General features: G+C 57.4%; 1 protein-coding gene across 3 annotated transcripts in view; it reads right to left on the reverse strand.

Annotated features, from left to right (window-relative positions):
- Window positions 1-5,087: 5,087 nt before the first annotated feature.
- The window catches only part of LRSAM1 (leucine rich repeat and sterile alpha motif containing 1), a 39,264-nt gene continuing 21,447 nt past the window's right edge, over window positions 5,088-22,904 (reverse strand). The window contains exons 10-24 of one of the 3 annotated variants that reach the window (XM_054393326.1): window positions 22,644-22,673; window positions 20,551-20,673; window positions 20,322-20,461; window positions 19,816-19,860; window positions 16,493-16,563; window positions 15,150-15,249; window positions 14,213-14,300; window positions 13,579-13,653; window positions 12,059-12,139; window positions 9,496-9,591; window positions 8,705-8,803; window positions 7,185-7,316; window positions 6,783-6,864; window positions 6,317-6,465; window positions 5,088-5,213 (exon numbers count right to left, since the gene is read on the reverse strand). In XM_054393326.1, the coding sequence (XP_054249301.1) occupies window positions 5,088-5,213; window positions 6,317-6,465; window positions 6,783-6,864; window positions 7,185-7,316; window positions 8,705-8,803; window positions 9,496-9,591; window positions 12,059-12,139; window positions 13,579-13,653; window positions 14,213-14,300; window positions 15,150-15,249; window positions 16,493-16,563; window positions 19,816-19,860; window positions 20,322-20,461; window positions 20,551-20,673; window positions 22,644-22,673 (1,437 nt within the window). The remainder of the gene's footprint in view (window positions 5,214-6,316; window positions 6,466-6,782; window positions 6,865-7,184; window positions 7,317-8,704; window positions 8,804-9,495; window positions 9,592-12,058; window positions 12,140-13,578; window positions 13,654-14,212; window positions 14,301-15,149; window positions 15,250-16,492; window positions 16,564-19,815; window positions 19,861-20,321; window positions 20,462-20,550; window positions 20,674-22,643; window positions 22,674-22,904) is intronic. The other 2 variants (XM_054393328.1, XM_054393327.1) reach the window with 2 other exon arrangements.

Below are 22,904 nucleotides of genomic sequence, written 5' to 3' on the forward strand. Positions count from 1 at the left end.
AGGGAGGCTGTGGCTGTCCCCTCCCTGGAGGTGTTGAAGGCCAGGCTGGATGAGGCCTTGAGCAAGCTGGGCTGGTGGGAGGTGTCCCTGCCCATGGCAGGGGGTTGGAACTGGATGAGCTTGAAGACCTCTTCCAACCCAAACCATTTTGTGATCCTATGGGAGTGTTCTTGCTTGTTTAACCTATCTCCTGGAAAAGAAGGGTCCTTCTGTGCTGTGACTGCTGCTCCTCAGGCCCTTCTCCCTCTCTGAGCCCTGGTTGTCACACCAGCCCCTGCCCTGCCTGCTGCCACCAACATTGAGATGTTGGTCTTGGTGCAGAGCTCCTGCCTTGGATGCACTGGAACAGGCTGCCCAGGGAGGTGGTGGAGTCCCCATCCCTGGGGATGTTCAAGAAATGTTTCCATAGCACCTGGGGCCATGGTTTAGTGACCATGGTGCTGTTGGGTTGATGGTTGGACTGGATGCCCCTGGAGGACTTTTCCTAACTGAACTACTTCTCTGATCCTATGCACAGAACCACCACTGGAGCCAGCACTGTGCCACAGCTGTATTTAATGTCAGGTGTCTCTGCCCCTCCACAGCTGCTGCAGCCCCTCAGCTGCTCCACCCCAGGCCCAGCTGGGCTCTTCTCCACACCAAGGCCTGTTCCAGTCACTTCTGAACAGCTTCACCCATACAAGAGCAGCGTGGGGCCCTTCCTCTGCCCTTTCCCCCAGCCGGGGGAATGTTCCAGCCTCGGGGGCTGTATCACCAGGAAGCTGGACAGCCCCAGGCCGGGGCTCCTGCGGAGCTGCCAGCAGGGGGGCCGGAGGTGCCGGGGGCGTTTTGGCCAGCAGGAGAGCGTGGCCAGCCCCAGGGGTGAAGGAAGGCGCTGCAATAACTTAATCTTTAAAAAGTCTGATGGGCCGGGGCTGGCCAGCGGCAGCCGAGCATCTCTCAGCCTGGGCTGGGTCCTGAGGATGCTGAGCCCTGGCCTGGGCACTCTCCCTGCTGGCCTCTCCAGGGCCTCCGCTGTCCATGGCCTGGGCAGTCCCTGCCCCACGGCCGGGTCCATGCTGCCTGCCCCGGGCAGGGTTGGGGGCTGCGGGGTGGGAGCCCCTCTGCCCCTCCGGAGAGACTTACTTGAGGAAGACGAGCAGGAAGAAGGTGGAGACGATGAGGATGAGGATGCCAGCGGCGAAGCCGAGGCGCAGGTTCTCCATGGAGGCCAGGGGGGGCTGCGTGTCCAGCAGCAGCCCCCGGCCCAGCAGCCCCAGCAGGAAGTTCCCCGGAGCTTCGGAGCCGCGGCGGAGGCCGTAGGGTGACACCGTCCCGCCGTAGGGTGACACCGTCCCGCTCACGGCGAACACCGGCCCCGGGGCCCCGCACGACAGCTCCACGGCCACCGAGCGCCCCGAGGCTTGGCGGCCGTCCGCGGGGGCACCGCCGCCTTCCTCCTGCTCCTCCTCCCCTCTCCGGGTGGCCTCGGGACCCTCCAGGGGCAGCTCGGGCAGCAGTGTCACCACCCTGCAGAAGGGGCAGCTGAGGAAGGTGACTGCGGCGGCGAAGCACAGCAGCTTGCGCAGGCAGCTCCGGCACAGGACGTGGCCGCAGGGCAGCTGCTGGGGGTCTCGGCCATCCCCGCAGCCCCAAAAGGCTTCGTAGCAGATCCCGCACTCCCCGCCCGCCTCCGGTCCCGGCGCCATGCTGCCGCAGACGGGCACGGCCTGCCCGGGGCTGCTTTTGAAGGCCGGAGGTGCGCAGTGGCGGTGCCCAGGGGGTGAGGGGTGGGCACCCCCGCTCTGAACTTCAGTCTGGCCGCAGGGTGCCGGTGTGCGCTGGAGCATCACGCTCCTCCTCCGCTGCCCTCCCCTTTGCACACCCATCGTGTTCTCAATGTTCCCCAAGCACAAGGTGTGTGTGGGGTTACCGACCGCGACCAGCTGGAGGAGCCAGCCCGGGTGCCCCTCATGAGGCCAGGTGCGAGGTGCTGCACAGGGGGCAGGGCGATCCCCGGGATCAGCACAGGCTGGGGGTGAAGGGCTGGAGAGCAGCCCTGGGGAGAAGGACTTGGGGGTGCTAGGGGGTGTGAAGCTGGACATGAGCCAGCACTGAGTGCTGCCAGCCTGTCCTGGGCTGAGCCCCAGCAGTGTGGGCAGCAGGGGCAGGGAGGGGATTCTGCCCCTCTGCTGTGCTCTGCTCAGACCCCCCCTGCAGTGCTGGGGCAGCTCTGGAGTGCTCAGCACAGCACAGACAGGGACCTGGTAGAGCAGGGCCAGAGGAGGCCACAGCAATGCTGGCAGGGCTGGAAGCTCTCTGCTTGAGGCCAGGCTGAGAGAGTTGGGGTTGTGCAGCCTGGAGAAGAGAAGGCTCCAGGGAGACCTTCTGGTGGCCTTTTGGTGCTTCAAGGGCTGAGCAGAAAGCTGGGGACAGACTTTTTCTCAGGGCCTGTTGTGACAGGCCAAGGGGTGATGGTTTGAAACTGAAAGAGGGAGATTGAGACTGGAGAGAAGGAAGAAATGTTTGACACTGAGGGTGGTGAGAGCCTGGCCCAATCTGCCCAGAGAGGTGGGAGCTGCCCCATGCCTGGCTGGGTGGGACAGGCTACCAGTCCCCAGGCTCCAAGATGATGCTCCAGCTGTTGTGGTGTCCCTGGCCATGGCTGAGCAGGGGTGGGGCTGTGGTGGCCCTAGGGACGAAGGGCAGCCTGGCACTGCAGTGCTTGGGGAAGCTGGCACTTATTTACAGGCGGGCAGGGACCTTGCCCTCAGCTCCTGTCACTCATTACCACCCCCAGCACGCCCCAAGGGGCACGAAAGCGATGCCCGGACACTGGTGGGACATGGAGGGGGCAGCTGGCAGCACTGCTGCTGCTGAGCAGGTCTTGGAGCAGCTGGCAGAAGTGGGGTCTCTCCTCCTGCTCCAGCTGCACATGTGGGGCTCCCAGCATGGTCCTGGGGTAGAAGGATGTGGGGGGAAGGGGGGCACTCCCTGCAGGGCTAGGACTCAGCAGAGGATGGCTGGGACCCACCCTGCTCCCTGCTGCCTCACTCTGTTTCATCCCCTGCCAGGTCAGTAGCTGCCTCCTCTCTCCTCCTCAACCCTGGGCATTGCCAAGCACCTCCACTGCTGGCACCTGGGGGGGGTGAGCCCCTCTGAGAGCCTTCCTGCCCTCCCCCCTCACCAGGGATCCCCTTGCTGCATCCCCACCATCCCCTGTTCCCATTTGCCAGGTCCCCGCCCAAGCAAGTGCAGCAGGTTAACACAGCCCCAGGCTGTCCCCAGAGGCCTCAGTTAGGACCAGACAGGCTTGGCCCAGCTGTTCAGCTGTGCCACGTCCCCCAGTCCTGCTGGTGCCACCCCATGCTGGGCACCAGCCACCTCCAGGAGGCCACACACGTGCCCTGCAGGGCCACTCCACAGGGGGGTAGCACAGGAGGTGACCCCAGTGACACTCTGAGGTCTGCCTTGGCTGGAACACAGCAATGCCCACGGAGAAGTCCAAAGTATTCAGATTGTTTTGTTCCCAGCTTGTCATGGGAGAGGAGGAGGTGACACTGACAGCTGTGCACATGGTGGCTTTGCCCCTGCTCCACAGCCCCTCCACAGCATCCTCCCCCTCCACAAGGAAGAAGGCAGCAAGCAACCCCCCCAGAAACCAGCTGCTCTTTAATAGCTTCTCCTGGGGCAGGGCTGTGGTGGGACCGAAGCTTAGACCTCAAGGTCAAGAGATGAAAGCTGGGCTGGGCTGGTGACTTATTAGTGAGGCTGGAGACCTGCCCATGCATGGAGGCAGCCTGCAGCCCCAGCCCCACCTCAACCACTTGCTGCTGGACTTGCACTTTCTGGGGCAGGGCTTCCTGCTCTCAAAGTGTGTTTGGAGCCCATTGGGCTCTTCCGGCCCAAGCAGGTCCCTCGAGTCCTGGAGCTGAGGCCCTTGCAGCCTCTCCCCTACAACAGGAGCATCAAGAAAGGTGTCCAGCAGGGCTAGGGAGGTTCTTCTCCCTCTCTGCTCTGCCCTGCTGAGACCACAGCTGCAATCCTGTGTCTAGTTTGGGGCTCCCCAGGTCAAGAGAGACAGAGACCTGCTGGAGAGAGTCCAAGGGAGAGCCAGGAGGATGCTTAGGGGACTTGAGCATCTCCCTGTGAAGAGAGCCTGAGAGGCCTGGGGCTGTTTAGTGTGGAGAAGAGAAGGCTGAGAGGGATCTGATCAATGTCTATCAATAGCTGAGGGGTGGGTGTCAAGTGGAGGGAGCCAGGCTCTTTTGGGTGGTGCACAGCAAGAAGACAACAATGGATACAAACTTGAACATGGAAGGTTTCAGCTCAGCATGAGAAGAAACTTCTTTGCAGTGAGGGTGACAGAGCCCTGGAGCAGGCTGCCCAGGGGGGTTGTGGAGTCTCCTTCTCTGGAGAGTTTCAAGACCCACCTGGATGCATTCCTGTGCAGACTGCCCTGGGTGACCCTGCTCTGGCAGGGGGCTTGGACCTGATGATCTCTGGAGGTCCCTTCCAAGCTCTATTGTACTGTGGTACTGAAATCAGGAGTCAGGGAGCTCCTCACTCCACCCTGGCACCTACTGCCCATGGCTGCAGCTCCAGACATACTCCCCAGGACCTTTGGCATGCCAGGGTTGCAGGGCACTGGCAGCACAGAGCATTGCACACCCCTGGCTGAGTACCCCCACAGGAAATTCTCCCAGCTGGGGGCCATGCAGGAGCATGGCAGTGCCCCGGGCACAGCAAGGGAGCTGCAAGGTCGTGGTGGCTTCAGAGGTGGCACCAAGTGAGTCCCTGCTGAGCAAGGGCATTCCTGGAGGCAAATACATCACCCAGAGAGGAGGGGGCACAGGTGTACCCAGTTCCACCACCCAGTGCTCCCATGCAAGAGGATGCTGGGCAGGCAGGCAGGAGGAGGGGACGCAGGTGAAGAAGGAACCCAAGGCAGAGGCTGAGAAGCCATCAGAGGCCGTGGAGGCTGCTGAGACTCCTGGTGCAGCCGTGCTGGGCATGCTCTGCAAGTGTCTTTAATGCTGACAGGGAGCAGAAGAGGGAGGTGGCCCCAGAGGGGTGGTGGAGGTGCTGCTGGCAGCCTGGGCTCCTGCCTAGCTGCTGTGGTAGATGCGGATGAGCTGCGAGACCTCCTGGCGGCACAGGGGACAAGTCTGCAGCCGCTGGCAGCAGCTCTGGCAGCAGCAGACGTGGCCACAGGGCAGGAAAATCATCTGGGTCTGGGGGAAGAGACAGAGGAGAGGGCACGTATTGCTGCTGTCCTGTAACACTCATCCCAGCACTGCTGGACTCCAGCACAGCAGGAGGCAGGGCTGGAGGAGATGATGGGGCTGGAGGAGGTGATGGGGCTGGAGGAGGTGATGGGGCTGGAGGAGGTGATGGGGCTGGAAGAGATGATGGGGCTGGAGGAGGAGATGGGGCTGGAGGAGGTGATGGGGCTGGAGGAGGTGATGGGGCTGGAAGAGGTGATGGGGCTGGAAGAGATGATGGGGCTGGAAGAGATGATGGGGCTGGAGGAGGTGATGGGGCTGGAGGAGGAGATGGGGCTGGAAGAGATGATGGGGCTGGAAGAGATGATGGGGCTGGAGAGGAGATGGGGCTGGAGGAGGAGATGGGGCTGGAAGAGATGATGGGGCTGGAAGAGATGATGGGGCTGGAAGAGATGATGGGGCTGGAAGAGAGATGGGGCTGGAGGAGGAGATGGGGCTGGAAGAGATGATGGGGCTGGAAGAGATGATGGGGCTGGAAGAGATGTTGGGGCTGGAGGAGGAGATGGAGCTGGAGGAGGAGATGGAGCTGGAGGAGGAGATAGAGCTGGAGGAGGAGATGGGGCTGGAAGAGATGATGGGGCTGGAGGAGGAGATGGGGCTGGAGGAGGAGATGGGGCTGGAGGAGGAGATGGGGCTGGAAGAGATGATGGGGCTGGAGGAGGAGATGGGGCTGGAGGAGATGAGACTCCCCCAGCAGTGTCACAGCCTGGGTGGCAGAGCCCAGAGTTCCATCCCCAGACAGAGCCCAGAGGTGCATGGGCAGGAGGGTCTGGGCTGTGCAGGGCATGAGTGCAGAGGGCCTGATCTGTGGGGCAGGGCTGAAGCCACCAGCTCCCCACAGCTGCTCTGGGACAGACTGGCACAGGAGCCCAGCAAGGTCCTTCCCAAGCCCACAGGGAGCCCTGCCCTGCCTCCCTCCCTGCTGGGATGCTTGAGCCAGGCTGTGCTCCAGAGCCTGGAGGCACTGCCAGGGCCAGGCTGGCTGCATAGACAGAAGGGGATGTGCTGGACACTGCCCTCACTCCAGCACCATGCATGTGCCAGGGTCTCACCTCCTGCTCCATGCACACAACACACTCTGACTTCTTCTGGTCCCACTGCTGTGGGGGATCTGTGGGGACCACAGGGCTGGGAGGCTCCTCAAGGGGGGCGCTGGGTTCTGGGGCTGCAGGCACCTCAGTGTCCACTGGTCTCAGCAGCTCTGCAAGCACAAACAGGAGGTGTGAGCAGCAGGAGGTGTGAGCAGCAGGAGGGGTGAGCAGCAGGAGGGGTGAGCAGCAGGAGGGCCATCACCTCCCACCCCCCTGGCAGGCATAGGGCTGGCTGCAGGCAGGTGGCTGCTGGGATGAGCTGGACAGAGCAGCCTGAGCTCCGCCAGCACTCCCTGGCCTGCCCCTGCTCATCACACACCAGCCCCCAAGGAGGCATCTGGCCCCACAGATCTCCCCACTCGAGGCTCAGGTGCCTGCTGTGAGGGTGAAATGTGTCAGAGGTGAGACAGAGAAGGGCTGGGGGTACCTGGGATGGTGTTGGCCACAGCCAGGATCTGCTGGGCTCGCCCGAGGATGGCATGCTGCAGGCCAGCCTCCCTCACACCGACCTGCGGAGCCAGAGAGAGCTGTTGGCTCCTGGGGGGACAGGAGGAGACTGAGTCCCCAGGAGGACACTGCACACTCTTGGGCAAGGCTCACCCCTGCCAGGGGAAGCTCCTCCCTCAGGGGTGAAAGCCAGAGAAGGGAATTGCCCTGCTGCCATTTCTGCTCCAAGGAGCTCTGTGTCTCTGCTGTGCTGTACAGCCCTGGGGGTGTCCTGCTCTGTATCTCTGCTGTGCTGTAGAGCCCTGGGGGTGTTTCCCTGCTCTGTGTCTCTGCTGTGCTGTACAGCCCTGGGGGTGTTTCCCTGCCCTGTGCTGTGCTGTACCTTTTCCAGGTCGCTGGCAGTCATGGTGCTGAGTGCCCGCAGGGAGAGCCGGTGGTGGGCAAAGACTGGCAGGTACTGCTCAGCAGACAGCTCCAGCAGAAGGCTCACCAGCTGCTGCTCCAGGCCCTCCTCCTGCAAAACACCCAGGAAAAGCACAGGGACAGGTGGCAGCATGGGTGCTGTGCCCCTCCCTGCCCTGCTCGAAGCTCTTGGCATCCCCAGGGACACTCAAGTTTGAAAGTGTCACATCCTGCACCTTGGTCTCAGCCCAGGCTTGGGGCAGAGTGGCTGGAAACTGCCCAGCAGAGAAAGACCTGTGTGTTATCAACAGCCAGCTGCAGAGGAGCCAGGGGGTGCCCAGGTGGCCAAGAAGGCCTCCAGCAGCCTGCTGTGGCTCAGCAGTGGTGTGGGCAGCAGGAGCAGGGCAGGGATTGTCCTGAATTGGGCACTGGTGAGGGCACACCTCAAGCACTGGGGTCAGTTTTGAGCCCCTCGCTCCAAGAAGGACACTGAGGGCTGGAGCAGGTCCAGAGAAGGGCAACAAAGCAGGGGAAGGGTCTGGAGAACAGGGCTGGGGAGGAGCAGCTGAGGGAGCTGGGGGTGTTCAGTCTGGAGAAGAGGAGGCTGAGGGAGACCTCATTGCTCTCTACAGCTCCTGAGAGGAGGTTGGAGCCAGGTGGGAGTTGGGCTCTGCTCCCCAGTGACAAGTGACAGGACAAGAGGGAGCTGCCTCAGGGTGCACCAAGGGAGGTTCAGGTTGGATGTTAGGAGAAACTTCTCCATTGCAAAGGTTCTCTAAGCCTGGCACAGGCTGCCCAGGGAGGTGGCTGAATCCCCATCCCTGGAGGCACTGAAAAGAGGCAGAGATGTGGTGCTGAGGGCCATGGGTGAGCCCCAGCCTTGGCAGAGCTAGAGGCTTGCTGGAGTGGATGATCTTGAAGGGCTTTTCCAACCAGAGTGATTCTGTGATTCTACAAAAGCCTGAAGAGCCAGAGGAACCCCTGGCCCCCAGCCTTTTATGAGCACAATTCAGAACACTGTTTGGGGAAGCCTGAAAGAACAGCTGGAGGTGCTGTGCAGCATAGGCACAGCTCAGCACCATCCCTCTGCAGCCACCCTCACGGCTGTTTGAACACCTAAGGGCAGCAGCTCCTCAGCCAGGGCAGGAGCAGACAGGAGCTGCTGCTCTTAGGTGGGTTTGCAGAGGGGTTTGGGGACCAAGCTGAGCTGTTTAGGAGCTTAGCTGGAACAAAAAGCTCTGCCTGAAAGTGCTCAGAGTCCTCTGCTCCTGGCAGGCATTTTGACAGAGGGGTGGCAGCTCCCAGCAGCACACAGCTCCTCACAGACCTGGGCAGCCCCAGAGCCTCCAGCAGGCAGGAATGGGCAGCCCTGCTTAGAGCAGGATGGCTGCAGGGAGCTCTCAGGGGAGCTGTGCCCAGCTCCCTGCCTCAGCTGAACCTCTGGGTGCAGGCAGGGCTGCCCTGGCTCCCCCATGCCACAGCCACAGTGAAAGCAGCCACCTGGAGCTTCAGGGAGAGAGGCTTCTGGCTGAGCAGGCGCTGGTACTGGATCAGCCAATAGTGCTCCTGCCTGGTCTGGCTCTCGGCCTCCAGCTCCAGCTGAAACACAAAACCTCAGTCACCCAGCAGCCCCTGCAGCCCGGCAGCACTCAGGGCAGCCTGCGTGGGATGTGCAGGAGGAGAAACCAACAGCCTGCGCTGGGGGCACCAGCTCACAGCACCGCGGTGCGCACGGGTACGGGGGGTGGGCACAGCTGTGGGGGATGGGCACGGCTGTGGGGGGATGGGCACGGCTGAGCTGGGATGGGCACAGCTGAGGTGGGATGAACACAGATACAGTGGGATGGGCACAGCTCTGGTGGCATGGGCACTCCTGGCCTCCTGCAGGCTGAACCCACTTCGGCCCCCCCACAGCCAGTCCAGGGCTGTGCATCCCTCAGGTCACTTTGCTCCAGGCACTGGGTCTGGTCTCCTGCAGCTCAGGAGATCCTGGGAGTCTTCAGGATTACAAAGCCACATGCAAGGACCCTGTGGGATTGTGCTCATCCCTCCCTACCCTTTTCCTGATGGGGAAGGTTGATGATGATGATGGTGCCTCATGGGGCACCAGGGAGCAGCACCAACTGTGCCCCAAGAGCTTAGATCAGCAATTTCTGAAGCTCTGGGTCTGGGCACCATCCCTCAGAGCCTTCTCTGCTCCCTTTTCCCCCCATGCTGGCTCACAGCCTTCCTCCCTGGAGCCAGCCCCTGCCCTCCCTCATCTACAGCAGCTCGTTAGGTGCCTTCATTACCAGGAGCTGTTGCAGTTCTTCTTCCCTTTGCTTCTTCTCTTTGAGCAGCTGCTGCAGCAGGCAGCCCAAGGCTCGGCGCTGCTCCGTCATCACCTCCTGCAAAGGAAGGACCCTGGCAGCTGCCAGCAGCCACCCTGCCCCTGGTGCAGCAAAGCACTTACCAGACCCAAGGGCCCTGTGGGAGCCTCAGCCTGGCTGAGCAGAGCCTTAGGCCTCCCCTAGCCTGCAGCATGCCAGCCCCAAGCTGAACTTCTTGGTCCTCCACTGACCCTGACCTGGTGGTGCCAAGCCACAGCACACCCCAGGCACCCCAGACCACGCTGGCCTGCAGCAGCTCTTCATCACTCCATCAGAGGTCCAGGCAATGGCATTGCAACTGCTCCTGGTCCCCTTCCTCAGCAGAGAGAGACCAACTGAAACTAAGCCTTGAAGTCTGCAGGTGGGTCTGGAAGTAGGACAGGGTAAGGTGGAATCACAGAATGGTTTGGGCTGGAAGGGACCTCCACAGCTCATCCAGTCCAACACCCTGCACTCAGCAGGGACATCCTCCACTAGATCAGGTTGCCTAGAGCCCTGTCCAGCCTCACCTTGAATATCTCCACGAATGGAGCCTCAATCACCTCTCTGGGCAACCTGTTGCAGTGTTTCAGCAGCCTCCTAGTAAAGAGCTTGTTCCTAAAAGAAACCTCCCCCATGCCTTTGGGATGGTTCCTTGCACTGGGGTCTCATACCAAGCACCATCAGGTACCAGGCAAGATGTCCTCACTGCAGCCACCCCACTGGGCAGTGAGAAGTTGTCTCAGGCACCCCAGACCATGTGGCAGCTCTGCATGATTCAGCCCCAGCCAGTTCATACCTGCTGCCAGGATCACTGAGTGAGAGGAGCCCACAAGGACTTCAGGTGCCCATGGGCAAGGGGCATGCTGTTGGAGGGCTGACCTCCTACAGGAGTGTGGGGAACCCTTCACTGATCAGCATCTGGACCCTGCAGAGGGACCAGGTCCTGTTTCAGCAGGGGGCAGGAACATCTGCCCCTCAGATCTAGGCAAACCCCCCTCAGGAGCTGCCCAGAGATGCTTTGCCCTGAGGGAGGCAGGAAGGCTCTGCTGTGCCAGGACCTCCACAGAGCTGAGAGGGATCCCCAGTGACAGGGAGGAGCTGCTCCAGATGAGACACCCAGGCAGCTTCAGCTCAGGAAGAGCTCTGCTGCCCACCAGCACTGCAGACACCCAGCTGGGACCACTCCCTCCCAGCCTGACCTCACAAGAGGCCTGTGCTAACATCTCCCTTTCTCCAGGTGCTTTTGGTTCTTCCTGATTCCCAGTCACAGAATCACAGAATGGGTTGGGTTGGAGGGGATCATCCAGACCCAGCCCCCTGCCATGGGCAGGGACACCTCCCACCAGCCCAGGTTGCTCAAGGTCTCATCCAGCCTGGCCTTCAACACCTCCAGGGAGGAGGTTTCCACAACCTTCCTGGGCAGCCTGTTCCAGGGTTGATAATGACTTGCCATGTTCCTCTCTAAAGCATCTCTGAACTGGGGCAGGGAGCAGCTGCCTGCTGCATGGGAGGTACCAAGCACAACTGCAGAAGAGCATCTGCCAAAGCCTGAGGGTCTCCAGACAGATGTCACTGCCTTACCCCTTGTCTCCTGGTGTCCAGGGCTGATCTTCCATGCTGTGCTGTGCTGCCTGCTGGGCAGAGCCTTATTTTCTGCACTCCCCTGGAGCTCCTGTGGTCACCAAGCAGGGATCACCCAACTCCAGAGACATCTGACCTACATCTGCCTGGGGTTCCTTGTCCTCCCTGCATGAGCTTTGGGTGGTTGCCACCACCAGACCCCCAGCACTGCAGTGTTCTATGGAGGAGCTGCATGAGTTAGGGCAGCACGACCCAAACCTTGCACTTTGAGGTGTCCAGCACAGGGCTGAGAGCCAATCCTGCTTTAGGTCAGCACTCAGCAGCCTGCTGGGGCTCTGTTCCTGGGAAGTGCAGGCTACAGCTTTTGGCTTCCTGCACTGGTGAGCTGGCCTGGCAGACAGCAGACACAAGAAAACAACTGCTGCAAAGGTGTAACATCTAAAGTCAAAGCCAAGCTGCTTAAGCCAAACTTGACCTCCCTCAGGGTGTGACTGCTGATGGAGGCAGCCCAGGGGTGGTGGGGCAGAGCCACTTGGGAGATGAGGCAGTGGAGAGCTGACAGGCAGCACTGGTTAGGTATTTGAGAACAAAACACAACACAACAAAGCAAGAAGACATGCAGTGAGGCAAGCAGCTGTTTCTGGGCCAGCCAGTAACTGGACCACAAAGTCCTTCCCCCCCCAGCACTATACCAGGCCTGGCTCATCTCTCCCTCTCCTCAGGACACACAGAGATGTTTAAGAGCAGCAGCATGTTCCCACACTGCCACAACAAAGAGGGGGTTGAGGTGTCCTGGGGCTATGTGCCCTTCTGAACTAAGCATGAATCTGGAAACTGAGAGGAGCAAAAGAAGCAGAAGGAGCTTTTTGTGATGCCAGAGCAGAGAGAGAGGCTGGTGGGGCAGCCCCAGAGACCTACATACCTGCAGTGTCTCTGTGTCCAGTTCTTGCCTCTTTAACTCCAGCTGTGTCAGCTGCAATAACTCTGTTTCTATTAATTTAATCTAAACAGAAGATGAAACATTTTTTTTTACTGACATTTGAAATGACTTCAATTTATGCTCTTTTAAAGTGAGGTCTAACTGCTGCCCTGGGAGGGCTGGCACTGCAGAGCCACCCTGCAGGCTGGGGAACCTGCTGGTGCCCCTCCATGACACTTTGCTCTCAGGGTCACACTTCATCTCTGCCTGAGGGGCTCTGTCCCCTGCTCTCTGACTGTCTCTCTGCTCCTTCTGGTGAAGTCTAGAAGGAGACTGCAGTTTGTTCAGCCAAACCTTCTGCAGCCCCTCTGGAAGGCAGCAACTGACTGCCAAAGTCCTCCTAGCACCACTGCTCCAAGTGCAGTTCACCTGGGGCAGGGTCCTGCTTCCCAGGTGCTGCAGTGAACCCCAGAGTGATTTTGTGCTCTTTCAGGTGGGGCAACTGAGACACAGAGAGGTGAAGGGAGCTTCCCAAGATCCCACAGCAAAGCCAAGATGAGAACCCAGCTCACCTATCTGCCAGCCCATCTGCCAGCCCCAGGCCATGCTGCTTAATGTCTGCCACCAACCACAAAGTCCCTGCTGACAGCAGGCTCTGCCTGGCCTCTCCCAGCCTGGGCAGGGTGCTGGTAGGGTGGGCTGGATCTCCACAGTGAAAGGACCAACCATGGTGTCAGGGAACAAACTCCCTTGGTTTACAGAGTGAGTGCAAGCAAACTGCAGGGCTCTCACTGGAGAGCTGTTAAACTCCTCTCCCAGGTGTCCATGCACAATCCACAGGCTGCCAGCAGACGCTGGTCACTGAGTGGCTCCACACATCCAAGCTCTTGAGCTTATCCAGCAGCTCCTGCCCTAAGACTTTTCTGCTTCTCTCAGATCAGGAGAGGGTTGATTCTGTGTCAGAAACCTGCCACCCATCGTGGTGCACCAACCACTGCTGCTTTCTCTACCAGCTCTCCCTCTCCCCCCCAGTGACTGCATTGCACCTTCTGCAGGATGAAGCTCAGGCTAAGAATGGGGAAAAAAAGGTGACCTGATGGCTCAAGGTGCAGTTCCAAGGTGCTGGATGGAGATGCAGTGGACTCATGTGGAAACAGCAGCCCTGTGAAGTACACAGCCTGAAGGGAATCCTAGCTGCTAGTGCAGATCAGCCCTGCAGAGCCACTGCAGGCTGTCCTCTAGTGACCACTCTCCAGCACTTCATCCACGTTGGTGCTGAGCTGATGGAAGCAATGGCAACTCCACCAGAGCCCCAGGTCTAACCTCTGCATGGACTCCCCCCGTGGAGCTGGGAGGCTGTGGTCTGAGCACCCAGCACTGCCCAGCACTTCCTTACAGAGCCCTGAGCAATGCAGGAGCCCTCTGGCCCTGCTCCACACTCACAGAGCTTGGATCTTCTTCAGAAGTGTCTCATGGAATGGCAGCATGAGCTGAGCAGCTGGTTCCCTCTGCTGCCAACTCACCTGGTTCCTGATCTGCCTGTGCATGAGATCCTTCTTCACCTGGAGAGCTTCAAAGGCAGCTTTCTGCATCTCGATCTGTGGCACAGAGAGCATCCTGCTTGCTGAGGGTTGGCTGTGCAGCTCCCAGTGGGCTGAGAAACTCCCCTGCCTCCCCAGCACTCTGGGCAACACCAGCACTCAGACCCCACCCTCCCAAAAGGTGACTTCAGGGACAGGCATGGGAGTCACACAAACACACCCTTGGAGTGCTCTGTCTGCAGCACCCAGGCTCTGCTGGGCTCAGGCTCAACCTGAGGCATTCCAAAGGAGCAGAGGCTTTGCAAATGCTCCCTGCAGGCAGCTTGCCCCAGGTCACCCTGCCAGAAAGAGAGGGCTTCTGGCCCAAATGCTTCTATTAATCATCAGACCAGGCTTGGTCCCCATGCTGTGTGCCTCTCTGTGCTTTCTGAAAGCTTCCTGTCCAGTTCATAAATCCACCCACTTGTCTCTCACCCACCCAGCTCAGTTTTCTGGAGCACCACAGGCTCCCAGTTAAGCATCTGGTGGTCATAACTCTCACCAGCCCAGCCCTGCCACCACTGCTCCTGCCACCCACTGCTGATCCTGCTTCCCCTCACTCTGCTCCTCTGCCTACCTGCTGCAGGATCTCACCAACAGCTTTGTTCTGATCCAGCTGCTGCCACGCCAGGATTTGCTGGAACTTCTGATCCATCTCAGCCAGGCTGCAAGAGGATGGATTTGCCATGGAGTCACTGCTGAGGCTGAGGCTCTCGACACAAGCATGAGGAAAAGCAGAGAGCAGGGAATCCAGGAAGGGAGAGGTGAAGAGATTGAAAATCTCCTTCCCCACAAGCAAACCAACCTGCACCACAGAGCAGGCCACAGCAGAAGCAGCACTGCCTGCAGCACAGCACCAAGCCCTACCTGTTCTTCATCCAAATCCAAAAGCTTTTTGAAGGGTTGGGTTCTGACAATTCCCCTGTTCTGAGTCCAGGGCCTTTACTCTTAGGCCAATTAGTGTTTGAAGAATATTTAACATTATCTGGTTTGTTTTTGTTGTTTTCACCTAAGTCTGGTTCTAGATAACCACAGCTACTTGGTCTTGATGATCTTCTCAATACTTAGAAATAGTTAAAGGGTGGTGGGCAAAAGGCTGGGGCCAGACTCCTCTCAGTGGTGCCCAGGGACAGGAGCAGGGGCAATGGGCACAAACTGGAACCCAGGAGGTTCCATCTGACCAGGAGGAGAAAATTCTTTGGTGTGAGGGTGCTGGAGGCCTGGAGCAGGCTGCCCAGAGAGGTTGTGGCGTCTCTTTCTCTGCAGAGATTCCAAACCCCCTTGGCCATTATGATCCTGGGCAAGCTGCTGTGGGTGCCCTGCTTTAGCAGGGGCTTGGACTGGATGAGCTCCAGAGGTCCCTTCCAGCCCTGTGATTCTGTGATCTTAAAGGTCTTTTCCAACCTAAAGAGTTCTCTGATTGTCTATGTGAATTCCACCAGGACTGCTGGAAAGAAAGGGGGGAGGGGGAGGCTTTCCCCAGTGCCAGCAGCCCCAGCCACCTCCCACCTTACCTGGAGCAGGCCTGGCTGACGAGGTCCTGCCGCCGAGACTCGTAGGACAGCTGCAGGAGGTTGTTCCTGTAGCTCTCAGCCAGCATCTGCTGCATGGCAGCTAGGAGACAGAAGGGCTGTCAGCCTGAGTCAGGAGTGCTGCCTGGAACACCAGGCAAACACCCCCAGTCAAAGTGCCTCCCCTCACCTCCAACCTCTCCTTGCTTTCCCCATTCCACTCCCCAGAGCAGGAGCTGTAGCTGTGTTTTGCAAACCAGCTGAGCAAAGCCTACTCTGCCTTTGCTTGCATCTCCTCAGCTCTCAGAGGAGCCCAGGCACTGCCTGCCACCCCTCAGGGGGGCTGCAGCTCTGCCCATTCCACCATGAGTAGCAGCCCAGCACACACACCACTGCCTTGCAGCCCCAGCAGATCTGTTCTTGGTCATCAGCAGCACAAAAGGCTCCACAGAACCATACTTGTTTTCCACACACCTGCCTCCTGAACCTGTTAACATCTGTTTGGCACCTCTGAAGCACTTTTGTGTGCTTACATCCAGCCTCACAAACTCCCTGCGTGCCCTGGTGAGGCCAACTCTACAGTACTGAGTCCAGTTCTGGGCTCCCCAGTTCAGGAGAGACAGGGAACTGCTGGACAGAGTCCAGGGGAGGCTACAAAGCTGCTGAGGGGCCTGGAGCAGCTCTGTGAAGAGCAAAGGCTGAGAGCCCTGGGGCTGAGAGCCTGGAGAAGAGCAGCCTCAGAGGGGATCTGAGCAATGCTCAGCAACAGCTAAAGGGTGGGGGGCAAGAGGCTGGGGCCAGACTCTTGTCAGTGAGGCCCAGGGACAGGCCAAGGGGCACTGGGCACAAACTGGAACCCAGGAGGTTCCATCTGAACAGGAAGAGAAACTTCTTTGGTGTGAAGGTGCTGGAGGCCTGGAGCAGGCTGCCCAGAGAGGTTGTGGAGTCTCCTTGTGTGGAGAGCTTCCAACCCCCCCTGGGCATTGTGCTGCTGGGCAAGCTGCTGTGGGTGCCCTGCTTTGGCAGGGGGGTTGGACTGGATGAGCTCCAGAGGTCCCTCCCAACCCACCCACACTGGGATTCCGTGCCATGCTGTAGCTACACAGGCAGCACAGCTTGCTCCTCACAGAGCACCCACAGTGAGCTGCAGGCAGAAGCAGAGGATCAGCCATGGCACACTGTGCAGTGCCACCCCTGCAGCTCTGCCCCACTGCACCAAGCCAGACAAGGAGCTGTGTGTGTGACAGAGCACTTCCCACATGGCTGTCACCTTTCAGCACCTCTCCAGAGGAACCAGCAGGACTCCCTGCCCCCCAGCAGCACTCCCCAGAGCAGCCTGTGCTTACCAGCCACCTCCCTGCTGCGCAGCTGCTCCGTCTCCTCCTGCGTTATTGCCATCAGCTGCTCCATCCTCATCCTGCCAGACACACAGCACCACATCAGCCACTCCTTCACACACAGCACCACATCAGCCACTCCTTCACACACAGCACTTCTCCTCCACCCACCCAGCTCAGAGCCTAAAGGCTGAGCAGATTGTGATAGTTCTACGCTATGCTTTTAAATTTTTTTCACAGAGCTTGAACAGGAAGCAGTAAAATGTAAATAAATCACTCTTGGGGGTAAAAAGGAAGATAAAGATCATTCTGAACATTCCATTGGAGAGAGATCTTCCATAAGATTTGGTTCCCAACACAATCTCTCTCTCCTTCTCACTTCTTTGCTCTGGGAGAGCCTAACTTGCTTCTGCTTGACCTTGGCTGCATTGTTGTGACTGGTATGAACTTCTCTGCTTCTGTCTCTTGTTCCTTTTGTACAGGGAGTGAGGGGGAGGCAGGGAGGGGGAAGCTGTTGGAGCTCTTTGGCCAGGGGGTCCTTGTGCTGCTTGCTAATTGTAAATCCCTGTAAATATTGTAACTCCTGTCTGTTTGCACACGTTCCTTGCATTCCACTGCAGATTGTAGTCTGGCTTGTAAATACAGCTTCCATTTGCTTCCAAACTGAGCTGGTCTGGCAAAGTTAATCTTGGAGGGGAATTTTCACCCCACCACAGCTGGCCCTGCCATGAGTGTCCCTAACAGCCTCAGGTAACACAGCAGCAACTCCACCAAGAGACTATTGCCCCTCCAGGGGAGCTCCGACCCCACCTGCTCCATTTCACTGGGGAGCTCTCCACAGCTCCCTGAGGGGAGGATGGAGGCAGGTGGGGGTTGGTCTCCTCCCTTGTAACAAGTGATGAGGCCAGAGAAAATGGCCTCAAGTTGCAGCAGGGGAGGTTTAGGTTTGATATATTAATTGCATTCCATTGTAGACTGTAGTTCTGCTTGTAAAGACAGCTTCCATTTGCTTCCAGCTGAGCTGGTCTGGCAAATCTGGTGCTGGGGTGGGGAGGGGAATCTTCAACCCACCACAGCCTAGAAAATTTTCCACAGATCTTGAACAGAGGGTGGTAGAATGTAAATAAATTACTATTGGATGTAAAGGAAAATAATAATAAGGTCTAACTAATGCCATTGGTCTGACTACTAACAAAGTTATTTTGTATAAATTAAGTCTAGCTGCTGGCTGCTGCTGGCTTTGCTGACCTTGGCTGTGTTCTTTGCTGTGGTTGAGCACTAACAGCAGCTCTCTGCTCTTCTCTCTCCTTTACTGAGTACAGGGGGGAAGGGAGCAGGGAGGGGGAAGCTATTAGTAGCCCCCTGGTTTTGTCCAGGGGGGTTCTCCTGTTGTTTATAATTGTAAATATATGCAAATGTTGTGTATTTTGTATACATTCCTTGCATTCCATGTTTAGATTGTAGTTTTGCTTGGAAATAGAGCTTCACCTGCTTTCAGCTGAGCTGGTCTGGCAATTTGATGCTGGGGGTGGAATTTTGACCCACCACAGCACTCCCTCAGGAAAGCCAGGTGCTCATCAGAGGCATGGAAGTCTCTGCAGGTCCTTGCTTAATGGCAGACAACACAAATTCTGCTCCAAAGCCTGGGGACAATGGCTTCAGACTGGAAAGCTGAGAACCTCTGTGCAACCTGCTTTCACCAGTGCCAGTTCCTTTCTTTGCTTTCCTTCCTCTTGAGCACTTCAAGGCTGCCCTAAGTGAGCAGTGTCACTGAAAGCAGCAGCCTGGCCTCCCCCCACACCTCCCTGTCCTTGCTCCAGTACAAACACAGCATCACTGAACTGCTCAGGAACTGGCATGGCTGGAAATCACAGAATCAACCAGGATGGAAAAGACCTCGGAGATCCTCAAGCCCAATTTATCACCCAGCACCCCCTGACAACTAAACCATGGCTCCAAGTGCCACACCCAAGCTTTTTTTGAACACCTTCAGGGACAGTGACTCCACCACCTCCCTGTGCAGCACATCCCATGGCCAATTATTCTTTCTGTGAAGAACTTTCTCCTCACCTTGAGCATAAACTGGCCCTGGTTCAAAGGGATTCCCCTGACATGCAAAGGGATTGCCTTCAGCCAGGCCAGTGTCCCCCTCCAGTTTACTGACTGAAGGGACAGATTCACAGATTGCACTGGGCTGGAAGGGACCTTCAAAGGTCATCTTGTCCACCCCCCCTGCAGGCAGCAGGGACATCTCCAACTAGATCAGGCTGCCCAGGGCCACAGCAAATCTATTCTTGAATGTTTCCAGGGACAGGGCCTCTACCACCTCCCTGGGCAACCTGTTCCAGTCTCTCCCCACCCTCACTGTGCAGAACTTCCTCCTGATGTCCAACCTGACTCTGCCCTGCTCCACTTTCAAACCATTGCCCCTTGTCCTATCCCCACAGCCCTTCTGAACAGTCCCTCCCCAGCCTGCCTGATACTGAAATCCTGCTCTAAAGTCTCCCTGGAGTCTTCTCTTCTCCAGGCTGAACAGCCCCAACTCTCCCAGCCTGTCCCCACAGGGGAGGCTCTCCAGCCCTGATCATCTTTGTGGCCTCTTCTGGACCTGCTCCATGGCCTTCTTGTGTTGGGGGTCCCACAGCTGGACACAGCACTGCAGGTGAGGTCTCACCAGAGCAAAGCAGAGTAGCAGAGTAAAGAGGGCAGCATACAGGCAGGGGCAAGTTGGGAACAACCATTCTTGGTGGCTGGGACAACCACTTTTAGGTTGCCCAGGGAGGTGGTGGAAGCCTCATCCCTGGAGGTTTTTGCAGCCAGGCTGGATGTGGCTCTGAGCAACCTGATCTAGTGTGAGGTGTCCCTGCCCATGGCAGGGGGGTTGGGACTGGATGAGCCTTGAGGTCCCCTCCAATCCTAACAATTCTATGATTCTCTGATTCTAAGGTAGCTCAGAGTGTTGGCTGAACAGCAGCATTGCTTTCAGTGCCCCGCCCTGCACACATTATTGGATCATCTCCATCAGTTCCTTGCTTTCCAACAGAGGTAGGACTTCTCTTGATCCTTGACAGTGGAATGCAAGGCTTTGTTCCCAAACTCCTTAGCTGGGACCATTCAGAGATGGAAAAGGTTAAACCTCCATCCCATTGGGTTTGCCAGACTGGGTAAGACCACTTCTAGTCCAGTGCCTTGCCCCTAGCAGTGACCAGAACCACCTGTGGGCATGAGATGAACCTCCCCTGATTTAACTCATGGCTCTGAAAGGAAGGTCCCAGCCCTGCTCTCACTTTTCTTGCCTCTTTTCTAGAAGAGCTTATGTCAAGGAGCCTCACCTCTCGTTCTCCAGGGATTTCAGAAGGTCTGAACTTTGTTTTTGCCTAAAAAAAAAAAAAAAATAGATAAACCAAGAAGTTTTCATCAAGCTGAGCAGGACATCCTACTCCTTGAGGCCAGCTTCTGCTGGGATGGAGCTGACAGAAGGTTAGCAGCCTGCCCAAAGCTGCTTTTAGCAGCTTTGGGCAGGCTGCTAACCTTCTGTCAGCTCCATCCCAGCAGATCTAGCCAGTGGTACCTTCAAATATGCCCCTTCCCTTAGGAATTCAAAAGAACAGAGCCCCAGCAGCCTGTGAAACAGAGGGGTTTAAGCTGTTCAACAGAGGGTTTTAAGCTGTTCAATTCCACTTCCTCCAATAGGACTTGGGCAGTTCAACAGCTGAAGCACCTCCTCCAGACACAGATCCTGAGCAGCTCAGCAAAGGGCAAAATGAGCCCACTCAGAATTGGGAAAAAAATAACATATGAGGGACAGAGAATGCTGCAAGACACCCTGGGCTTCTACCTCTGGTTGTCTTCTAGCAGCTTCTGGATCCTGCTGGTGATGCTTTGCTCTGCCTGCTTCAGCTCCTGCAGCAGCTTCAGGCGCTCCTCCTCCAAGCAGCGCTGGTGCTTGGTCAGACCCTCCTCCAGCCTCAGCTGGTCCTAGCCCAAAGCAAGAGAGAGGCAAAGCAGGAGGTGATCAGTCTAGGCAAGGCAGTGTCTCATCTAGGGCCTGCCCAGAGGAGCCCTACCTCTCTCACTGTCTGCAGGATCTCATCCTTCTGGCTGTTCAGCTGCTGGACGAGTAGAGCGTGTTCTCTCTGCCCCATGTCCAGGCGTCGTTCAAACTCCAGCTTCTCCTGCATTTTTTTTTCCTGAGAGGAGCAAGAAGTAAAATGAATGGCAGAAATCAGCAGAGTGCTGGCTCTGGTGCTTCCCAAGCAAGGACAAACTCTGGCAAAAACTTCAAGCAAGGCACAGCAATCCTCTCAGCTAGAAGCAAGGCAAATGGCAAACAGGAGGCTTGGCTAAGTATGGGAGCACAAAAACTGTGGAGCAGAAGCTGCTGCTCCCTTTATAGAATCATAGAAGTGTCAGGGCTGGAAGGGACCTCAAGGATTATCCAGTTCTAACCCCTCTGCCATGCCCAGGGACACCTCACACCACAGCAGGTTGCTCACAGCCACCTCCAGCCTGGCTGCAAACACCTCCAGGGATGAGGCTTCCACCACCTCCCTGGGCAACCTGTGCCAGTGTCTCACCACCCTCATGGATGAGAACTTCTTCCTAACATCCAATCTGAATCTACCCATTTCTAGCTTTGCTCTGTTTCCTCCAGTCCTATCACTCCCTGACAGCCTCAAACATCCCTCCCCAACTTTCTTGGATGGCCACTGGAAGGCCACAAGAAGGTCTCCTCAGAGCCTTCTCCTCTCCAGACTGAACAACCCCAACTCTTTCAGTCTGTCTCCATGGGAGAGCAGCTCCAGCCCTCTGCTCATCCTCTCTGGACACCTTCCAGCACCTCCAGATCTTTCCTGCAATAGAGGCTCCAGAACTGGACACAGAGCTCCAGGTGTGGTCTCAGCAGAGTGGAGCAGAGGGGGAGAAGCACCTCCCTGGCCCTGCTGGCCACACTTCTGCTGCAGCCCAGGATATGATGTGTGTCTGGGCTGCATGTGCAGTCTCCAAACTCATCTCAAAATCAGGAAGCCAAAGACCCTGGGCATGAACCCATCCAGCAGGGTCAGCCAATGTAAACACCCTGAGGGAAGCCCAAATTAAAGGCTGTGTTCAGCTCCAGATGGCAAAGGGACTTTCCCATCTGAAGACAACAGAGTGAAGGCAGAAGCCAGATACAGGCAGCTTTAGACAAGGGGAGAGGTGAAGAGGAGCTTCTCAGTGAGCCTTGCACAGGAGGACAGACAAATCCCAGTGACATAAAAAGAAGAGCAAACTGAAAATGCAGCCAGGGGAGGAGAATGGAGGACAGGGACAAAGAGTGAGCAGGGACAGTGGCACTGTGAGCCAAAGAGCCAAGGCAGGAGTCACAGAGGGGCTGGAGTTTGGGCAGGGATGCACTGAGCACTCTGTGCCTGGACTGCTCACACATCTGCACACCTCCTGTGAAAACAAAGTGAGCTTCCAGCACAGGGAGAGAAGAAAAAAGCCACCTGGTGTGAAAGCCCCAGAGCCAGCTCTGCAAACAGGCTGATGTCACAGAATCCCAGAATGCCAGCTTGGAAGGGACCCCAAGGATCATCTGCTCCAACCTGTCCTAGCTCACAGCAGAGCTGCCATGAGCTGGCTCAGCACCCTGGCAAGATGAGGCTTAAACTGTCCAGGGCAGGGAACTCCACTGCTTCCCTTGGGAGATGATTCCAGTCTCCAGCTGTTCCCATGGGGAAACATCTTCTCCTGGAGTCCAATGGGACTCTCCCCAGCAGTAACTTGTCCCCATCTCCCCTTGGCTTCTCCATGGGACTCCGTGTGAAGAGGGAGTCTCCATCCTCCTGGCAGCCACCCTTTGTGTCCTGCTCCATGGCAGTAAGGTCTCCCCTCAGCCTTCTCCTCTCCAGGCTGACCAAACCCAGCTCTCAGCCCTTCCTGGAATCACTTGATCAGGAGAGCAGCTCAGGCTGCGTGTGACAGAGGAGTCAGCCACAGATCCCCCACCTCCCACTTGTCTTCTGCAGTTGAGCAGCTCAGGCTGGAGAGGGCAGGTCTGCCAGAACTGGCTTCTGAAAACGTTCAGGTATGGCTGAGAAACTGGCTAAGGGGAGGGGAAACAAGAAGAAAAGTGATCTGTTCTGCAGACAGAGGGTTTGCAGACAGTCATCCTTACCTTCCTCTTCTCATAATCCAAGAATCTGTCCTGAAAAAGAAGTAACATCAGATGACATTTACTACCAGGAGTAAATGTTTTGTAGGTGCTATTAGCCCACATTTTGTCTTCCCCTGAGTAGAGACATCAACCAAAGGCACAGGAAGATTAACACAGCCACAAAGTCCTCACCCCCACCCCCATTCCTATTTCTCCAGGGTCAAAGAAATCTTCTCCCTGCTTGCCAAACAGCAGAGGGGTTAGCAGAGCTCAGCAGAGTCA

The sequence above is a fragment of the Indicator indicator genome, chromosome 28 (assembly GCF_027791375.1).
Source record: "Indicator indicator isolate 239-I01 chromosome 28, UM_Iind_1.1, whole genome shotgun sequence".
Classification (NCBI taxonomy): domain Eukaryota; kingdom Metazoa; phylum Chordata; class Aves; order Piciformes; family Indicatoridae; genus Indicator; species Indicator indicator.